The 9,709-nt window shown below is 36.0% G+C and overlaps 1 protein-coding gene across 1 annotated transcript; it reads left to right on the plus strand.

Annotated features, from left to right (window-relative positions):
- The first annotated feature begins 6,719 nt into the window (after nucleotides 1-6,719).
- LOC106063540 (uncharacterized) lies at nucleotides 6,720-9,709 on the plus strand. The gene has a single exon (XM_013221934.2). It carries the CDS (start codon nucleotides 6,836-6,838, stop codon nucleotides 7,997-7,999), a length of 1,164 nt encoding a protein of 387 aa, XP_013077388.2. The 5' UTR covers nucleotides 6,720-6,835; the 3' UTR covers nucleotides 8,000-9,709.

Raw genomic sequence — 9,709 nt, forward strand, 5'->3', positions numbered from 1 at the left:
TACTAAGGCGACCAACTGACTTATTTCTATGTACGTCCCTTATGTATAGCTTTTAATGTTTGCTTTCTTGTCACAGCTGTATCCAAGTCACGTCATTGTTTTAAAACAATACTATCCCGTCTAAATGTAGATCCTAATCAACAAGTGCCTAAAAGTCGCATGGGCCAAAAGCCATTGAAAAATGGCAGATTTATTATATATACAGGCTTATACACACATTGATAGAGAGAAGGGTTGTTGTTTTTTCTCTCTATCTCTCTCTCACTCTCAATATTTAAATGAAGATGTAAAATGATTTATTTTTATGAATAAAATAATATTAAAATTAAATTAAAAAAACAACAACAATGCTTAAGCTTATACTGAAAAGGGAAAGATCTCAATTCACAAGCTTACATATGAAGTGATAGGATACATAATGTTTATGTGAAAGGATGCGCTACAAGCTAAAGGATATTAACAAATATACACTCACACAATTTCTATGAATAATAATCATTAGATTCGTCGAATAACACAAATGACAGTGTTACGTTGGCAGTGGAAGAAATATGATCTTCAAAAATCAGGTCAGGTTTGCGTGTTTATTACCCCTATCGATCGAAATCAAATTCTAGTCAATTGATTTGCCGGTAATCCCAAACTAATGACTACTTAAAATAATACAAAGGCAGTGCGAACCATAGCAGGTAAGAGCGCTTTACACAGGCGCTTTAGTTTTGAGCGGAAGATTAATACAGTAGAGTAGCTAAAATATGAATTTTGTTTGACGTTTGTATTGAAGAGTTGTTTTATAAAGCTGATAACTAAAGGTAAGTTTAAGATATTATTTTAGTTTGAATATATTGTCGTTGCTATATGATGTTGTTGTTTTTTTTTTAATTATTCAACCGAATCTTAACTCTGATCTTGTTTTTTTTCCTTAAGCATATTTAAAATTTCACAAATTTACTTTGCATAGCACGGTAGGAACATCATGGCACAAAATGTGTTAAACGTACTGATTTTGTGTACGATGAGTCCTGTATTCACTAGTACCACTAGATTGACAAACATTGGCTAGCTCATCTTGTATTGTCACATCAGCTAGAAGTTTTAAAGTCTTGAACATTAAGCACACACAGTTTCAGGCAGCATTTTAATCCAGCTTTTTTTTTTTTTGTGTGTGTTGTTGAAACCAGTGCTGTTGATCGGTCGTTGGATTGTAGCTTCGAACAGTTAGGACAACTGAGTCGATGTAGCCGTATTCTATTTTTAATCAATAAACTTTAAATAACTTGAACAAACTTTTCTTGTGAACAAAATCTTCTTATACCGGTAACTGTAATTACAACATTCACAGATTTAACTTGAAATGAGAAAAAGATCTAATAGTAATTAAATAAACTGATATTTAAACAAATTCTAACTCACAACAAAAACACGTCTTTACTCTTTTATTTCTCTAGATCGTCTGCGGCTCTTAACATAAATTATGACAGACCCTGTCGTAATATTATCATTCTCCAAGACCTAAAATGAATGCTTCCTTTCTAAATCATCACACACACGTACACCGTAACACCCAACCCCCTCCCCCAGTACAAACGTCCATTTTCTTTGGCACTATGTGCGCATCATGCATACCACGTTTGACCAGCTTATACTTTTATCAACTCACTCTGTCTGTCTGTCTGGTAAAGAGTGTGTACATGTTATTTCTCCCAAACCCATTCTCGTCTCAAGCTGAAACTTTGCACAATTATTCACTGGCACAGACAAGACAAGAATCAATTTAAAAAAAATAACTAATTAGAAACTTAATTAATGGTAATTCAATATTTTGTTTAATAGCAACACGGGAGACTAATCCTTCAGTAATCACAGATATGGCTAAATTTGTTGGGTTTAGTCCCCTTAAATGATTGTTAACGCTATTTCTTCCTCACGCATTCTCCGATCAAGTTGATACTTTAAACAATTATTTATTGTAGATAACAAAACATAAATCAATGAACAAAAATACTCAATTAGTCGATTAATTACTTGTAATTAATTATTTTGTTTGATATCATATAAGGGAAATAACGTGTACATTATGTGTAGATATAGTTTTAAGGACGAAGTTCTTCCCCTTTAGATAAACTTTTTTATATTATGCGTGTTTTGTTTTGTTTTGTTGTTAACTTTTTAAAAACATATGGGAGCTAAATATTATCATGGACATGGCTCCAACCACCATATACCCCTCTCAATGGTTTAAAGTCTAAATGTTGACTATTTTATTTCTGAAATGAATTGTCACATTCTATAAAGTAGGTAGTATGATTAAAAATAATAATCTGTATTTAAAAAACTCTAGCATATAAAACTATTATTCTCAGTTGGCATCCATGATGGCCTGACAATGCATGCACCCCCTTTCCCTTCCCATGTCTTTTTTTTTTTTTTATTTAAAACCTTTAGGGCTAGGTATCTATTTAAGAAACGAATTTCACCATCGCTTTCATAGCTCTCATTAACTTTGTGCGACATTGGAATCCACCATCATTATTATTATCATCGCAGTAGATGGGAGGACTATTTAGCAGTAGACGGGAGGACTATTTATGGTTCTCCAAAAGCGTATCGTAGATAATTTGATAGTTAGTAAATTAGGCTTCAACGATGTAAGGCCGACGCGTTATTCATTGGCCATTGTTATATTCAAGTACTTATAAAAATAGAAGGTTTTTTATTTTTAGTTATTGTTACTTTAAACTTTTAAGCGATCTAATTCTTTACTCAATGCTACCATCTAGACGTGTATAGGCATATTTGGGCATATATCTAGAGATTTTAATATAATTATCTTTTCCGATGTGTCTGCTTTTGCAAATTTTTCAAACTTGGGTATCACCCGAAAAATGGTGTCACCCGGTGCGAACCGCACCCCTCGTACTCCCCCTAGTGACGCCACTGGACCTTACCATTTTGAGTGCGATCCGAGTGCAGTATATTAGAATTTGTCAAGTCAGTGAATTTTTTTTGGGTCATCTTCTTGGTAATTTTCGTTCACCTTTATTTGAATGGAATGTGTTTACTACAACTTTCATTCTGGTAGCATGCTTATCACGCTATGGTCTAATTGTTTTTGTGGACCACTGGGCGGAGGGAGGGGGGAAGATGTCTGGGAGAAGGTTTCCGTGCTGCCTTTTAAAAAGAAATTTAAAAATAAAAAATTTGCTCGATTCTGAATTCGAACCTGTTATATTCAAGTACTTATAAAAATAGAAGGTTTTTTATTTTTAGTTATTGTTACTTTAAACTTTTAAGCGATCTAATTCTTTACTCAATGCTTATCACCTTAGCTTAATTCATTTGTATATAAAACAATTAATTACGACTTATTGATTAAACATGGTTGAGTCATTTGTTGGCATCCACAATTGTGCAGTTTCCACTTGAGCCGTATAAGAAGCTGGAGAAATAACGTGCACAACATTTTTACCCGACAGACAGACAGACAGACAGAGAGAGTTGATATAAGCTTTGTGAAAATATCCTGATTTATTTTATTTAAAAAACCTTCACTCTCTTTGTTTCTCTATCTCTCTCTCTCTCACACACACACTCACACTCTCATACACACACTCTCTCTCTCACACACACGTTCACACATACACACACTCACTCACTCACTCACTCTCTCACACACACACACACTCAGAGATAGATAGAAAAAGAGAGAGAGAGATAGAATGATGGTCTTGGATGAAAGGTCTATTCGTATCAAGGTTTATATATTTCTCTAATAATAAAGCAGCGAGGAAACGCCCATTTAAAGAATGTAACCTTTTTAAATTTTATATTTATACAAACATTTTTTTAGTCCTATAGCTATAGACTTACAATTAAATAGACTTAATAGCACTATATTGAAGCCAAAAAAAAAATGTTTTCGTTACAATAATTTTATTTATATCAGTAGTTGGCAAGCCAGACGATATTTGTGTGTGTGCCTTTTTCCCCCCCACTTTATTTCAACGTCAACTAAATATTCTACAACGTCAGAAAAAAAAAAGTCCGCGAAAAGGATTTTGTTACCCGAGCTTATGTCGTCTGCTCGATCGATCAACACAGCAGAACAAAAGCCATGAAGTGTGTGGATGTCTCTAATAGACTGTAACGTTATTGGGTGAATGGAGTTACAATTCAAGTTTGACTTCATTGGTGTATTCAACGTGCAGACCTAGACTATTGAAGCGGTAGAACTCAGAAGTAGAGACACTACGTAGTAGTACGTAGGTCTCTGTAACAAACTAGATAGGACAGATGTCTGGGCAAAGGTGACGAGTGTGGATATTAACAGTCTGAAAAAGGAGCGTTGCATATGTTACCAATAAAAGAAAAATTGGAATTAAAGTGGAATAAATGAAATAACGGATAGGTTGAACGATTACAGAAGCCTCCCCCCTCCCCGACTATGCATGATATTTCATCGCCTCTATAAGCTAGATAGACGAGATGAGCCATAGTCGTTCTACGATTGAAGGAGACTAACGAAGACTTAGATGTTGATAATTCGAAGTATACAAAGTAAGTCGATTTTAAGTTAAAATTTAAATGAGAATTATTTATGTTCAGGTTTGTAGTCTATTTAACAAGCTAAATACTTTAAAAAAAAATACCTGGCTTATATTGAGTGAATCAAACTTGCAATTACTTTTTTAATGAATCAAAATTTGCATGTAATAGCATATAGGTTTGTTTTCCAAAAAGGAATGACTTTCACAGTTGTGTCACTCTTGTCGGTGTCACCTGGTGCGGTTAGCTCAGGGTGTCACCCTTCCCCATCAACTTTCTTCAAATATGTTCCAATAAACACTATTGTTAATTAGTTCTTTTTGTTGAACCAATACAGTGAACTAAACACTATTGTTAATTAGTTCTTTTTGTTGAACCAATACAGTGAACTAAACACTATTGTTAATTAGTTCTTTTTGTTGAACCAATACAGTGAACTAAACACTATTGTTAATTAGTTCTTTTTGTTGAACCAATACAGTGAACTAAACACTATTGTTAATTAGTTCTTTTTGTTGAACCAATACAGTGAACTAAACACTATTGTTAATTAGTTCTTTTTGTTGAACCAATACAGTGAACTAAACACTATTGTTAATTAGTTCTTTTTGTTGAACCAATACAGTGAACTAAACACTATTGTTAATTAGTTCTTTTTGTTGAACCAGTGAACTGATTGCCCAATTTTATTGATTGTTACTCAAATGTAAAATTAGCGTTAAATCTATTTATTCAATTGTTATTGCAAATTTTAGAATGATATTTAATTAAAATAAGAAACAGACTTAACATCGCCTGAACAGGTTTCCCTTGTTATACCTTGAGACAGAAATGGTATAACGTTGTGTCATTTACACTTAAACTACCATCAAGACGTGTATAGGCATATTTGGGCATATATCTAGAGATTTTAATATAATTATCTTTTCCGATGTGTCTGCTTTTGCAAATTTTTCAAACTTGGGTATCACCCGAAAAATGGTGTCACCCGGTGCGAACCGCACCCCTCGTACTCCCCCTAGTGACGCCACTGGACCTTACCATTTTGAGTGCGATCCGAGTGCAGTATTAGAATTTGTCAAGTCAGTGAATTTTTTTTGGGTCATCTTCTTGGTAATTTTCGTTCACCTTTATTTGAATGGAATGTGTTTACTACAACTTTCATTCTGGTAGCATGCTTATCACGCTATGGTCTAATTGTTTTTGTGGACCACTGGGCGGAGGGAGGGGGGAAGATGTCTGGGAGAAGGTTTCCGTGCTGCCTTTTAAAAAAAAAATTAAAAATAAAAAATTTGCTCGATTCTGAATTCGAACCTGATCTTCCACGAAGAAAGGCTGGCGTGTTTTGCCACTGAGCTATTCAAATACTTATGGAAATACAATGTTTTATTAGTCTATTATTAGTTTTAAACAAACGACCGTATTCTCTAAATTACAGTGATTATTGTCACGGGTCATCCGCCGCCGATTTAGTACATTTTCCATAACCAATTTTTACGACTAACCAATAAATTAATTTGTTTTTTTTAATTGATTCATGTGTTGTCATCAGGGGTGTAGCTAGGGGGGGCCGGGGGCTTGACCTCTTTGGGGGCCCCTGCATTTTGCGTAATATTTAATTTGTAATGTAAAAAACACTCATTTGGGGGCCCCCTTCAAGTGGAGGCTCGGGGGGATTTTCAAATTCTCCCCCCTCCTCCCCTCACCCTAGCTACGCCACTGCTGTCATCGACAATAAATAATTGTGTAAAGTTTCAACTTGATCCGAGAATGAGAAGTGGAAGAATTAAGTATAAAAGATTTAGACCAGACGGACAGACGGAGGGGCTTAATATAAGCTTGCTAAAAATACAAAAGCATTTATATTATAAGAGTGTAAAAAAGGTTTAAAAGTTACTTTTACTTACTTAGAAAATAAATTAAACAAATTCTGTTACACAGACATATGTGACTGTTCTGTTAGATTTTGTATCATAGACTATATATAGGCATATATATGATTTTTATGGACAACTGAACTGCTAGATACATTTCTCCATCAAAATAGCGAAGGTCTTATTAAATCAAATTATACATTGTTAAAAAGACATGTTTATACTAGAGTCGCATCTAACAGTAAAAATATTTTATGTATAAATGTCAAATATATAAACCTTAATTCTTACAAACCTTTCTTTATTTTTCAGATTGAATTGTGCAGATTTAACCGTATTTTTTTTTTCAAGAGTAATTTTCGCTAGGACTAAAAGTTAACATTGTTGATAAACAATTCTGCACGATTTCCTTGAAAATGGACACATCGATGCATCCTTTTCGTTTAGCTGATGCTTTGAACACTTGGAGGCCAGATTATGTTGTAAGATCATTTCTCCCTCACATCAACATTGTCCGACAGCCGGTATTTAGTGCCAGGCTGGGCAGCTACGGCAGGCTTAAACGCGTAGACAGTCTGGACTCCATCATTACAAATCTGTCCCTCTTAAGCTGTTCCAGCTACGGAAAGCGAACACCTCCGAGCCCTAAGCTTCGCAGACGCGGAAGGCGAAAACCAAAGAAGTCAGCGGATCAAGGCATGGAAAGTATTTGGGTACGGTTGGCCAGCAAACGCGGAGGAATATGGAACAAAATGTTTCAGAATAACGCCATGCACGCGCACGTTGATAGTGAGACAGAAATATTCAAATGTTTATCTGAGGAAGAGAAGCATTTAGTCGTAGGTGCTGGGATGAAAAGAAGTGTCTGTCTCAAAAGATGCCCAAGCGAGACTCGTCTGACGAAATGTTCACGTACAATTAAATCACGACACCACTCAGCATCTGGTAGGCTGGACTGCACAATGGTAACACTTTCGCACAGTTTAAAAACAATTATAAATCTTCAGAAACAACCACACTCGCACACACAATCAGAGGCTGCAGACACTAACACAGAACGTCATAACGAATCCGTTTGGCACGAAGACTCTCGAAATTTGGATCTGGATGAAAAACATGAATTAACTGTCAAAGTCAAGAATGAGCTTAGGGCAACGACATCTGCTCTAAGGAAAGTGACCGGATACGGCGAGGGATTTTCGTTTCGACCTTTTCTTCGTCCACTAGAGGACTATCCGCATCTAGTTGCGGATGACTACAGCCGTACTGCCAAGTTTCCCCATGTCATGCGAATATCTCCCCACCTAAGCAAAGTCATTGTCCACGACATGGCCGTTCGCATGGGAATGCCGCGTTACCACGAGATTCGAGTGCAGGACATGAATAGATGGAACAGTGGACACGCTCTTGATAGGGCACATCGGAATTTAAAAGTATTCAACTGGCTGCATAGTCTGAAAGAATGGGAGTTTGACATTCCTAGTGTCGACACAGAGGAATTCAAGATGGACGTCGCAGTGGTTGACGAGATAATAGAGTCCGTGGACGATTCTGTCACTAAGCTTGCAACTCTAGACTAAAGCTGACAAAATAACTTCAAAAATCAAACTGAACAGATGTCTCCCAATATGCACAGAAAGTTTGCTTATCACAAGGAGTCTGCTTGAAACACTGCTTGCAGGGACGGCCTTAGACAAAGGCAAACTAGGCAGCCGCCTTCGTCCTCCAATTTCCTTAGATCGGCCTTGATGATTGGTACCCACATAATTGTATCTCACTGACTGACCATAAAAAATGAGATGGCAAAGTACTGAGCGTCGAATACATAAAAAAACAAAACAACATAGTTTCGACTTATTTTCTACTAAAACCTTGCACCCAAAGTTGATCATATAAATGATAACACATCTAGTCGTTTTGTAAGTAATTGATAAACAGTAATCTAAGAAGAAAATCAGAATGTTAGGTTGAATTCAGGTTTACAATCAATCAAAATGCATGTATCATATTTATCAAACAAATTTCACCAGATTTTATTTATTTATTGAGATCCCCCACCTTTTTGTTTTTGTTACCAAATGCACTCAAGCATTAATTGATCTATTTTGCTGTTCCATGAAAATCGATAAGGCTCGTGTATTATAAAGAAAACACACTCGGACTGTGTCAAAACAAAAAGAGCAAACAGCATCATTTGTTCCCGGAAGTCCTCTGGAAATATGATTACCGTCAGGAAATTCATGACCATATTAGCCTAGCCTATATTACAAGAAGGGTGTTTTGGGTAGAGCGTAGAGGTGTTTATCTTTTTACAAAACTTATATAAACTCACTCTGCCTGTCTGGTAAAAAGTGTTATTTCTCCACACACCCAATCTCTGATCAAGCTGAAATTTTACACAATTAATTTTTTTTTTGGTATCTCGAACGAGGGAAAGAAATTGTACTTGACTGAAGTGGTGATATTAGCTGAATTAGTCCCCTTTATAGGTCGCCGCTTTAAAGTAAAAAATACATAACTATAAATCTTTTATTATCATAATCACCTGACTAGCAGAGTGGTTAGTATGTAGTATTAGCTAAAAGCATGAAATAGTGCTAAACAAAAATAATTGGTAAAAATATTTCAAATCGCACAGATGTATTATTGTTGTTCGACACCTGTTTCAAATTTAATGACATGACAGATCCAAACTAATTGATACAATTACACTTGTTGTTGTTGCTTTTTAAAGTATTCTTTGTTCGTTTTCTTGTTGTTTATTGTGCTGTACGGGTATTCAGATTTGAAGTATGCTCACTCAAGTCAGACAGTGCCACATGATTTCATTGGTAACGCTAGCATAAAGGAGTGTGCGTGTATATTAAAGCTCATCTTATCTAACTGAGTTGGGCTTTCTAAGGGCAGAATACAGTGTTGCCAGAAAACTCAAGCCTGGCAACGCGGGAAAACTATTGCGGAGTCACGAGGAGAGGAAACAATTAGAAAGTAAGAAAAGACAACTCAAGCCACTCTCAAGGGAGACAATCACGAATCGTCATTCCGGCCCTTTCTGCTAATCCTGAATAGAAGTCAAATCACAAAGAAAAAATCGGCCTCATGAGCGAGACTACTATTTGGGAACACGTTGATTATGTACAGAGGCGTAGCTAGGGTGGAGGGAGGGAGTGGGAGAATTTGAACCTCCCCCCCCCGGGGCCTCCACTTGAGGGGGGCCCTAAATGAGTGTTTTTTAACATTAAATATTATGCAAAATGCAGGGGCTCCAAAAGAGGTCAAGCTTTTCCCCC

Source organism: Biomphalaria glabrata, chromosome 1 (assembly GCF_947242115.1).
Source record: "Biomphalaria glabrata chromosome 1, xgBioGlab47.1, whole genome shotgun sequence".
In the NCBI taxonomy this organism is placed as follows: Eukaryota; Metazoa; Mollusca; class Gastropoda; family Planorbidae; genus Biomphalaria; species Biomphalaria glabrata.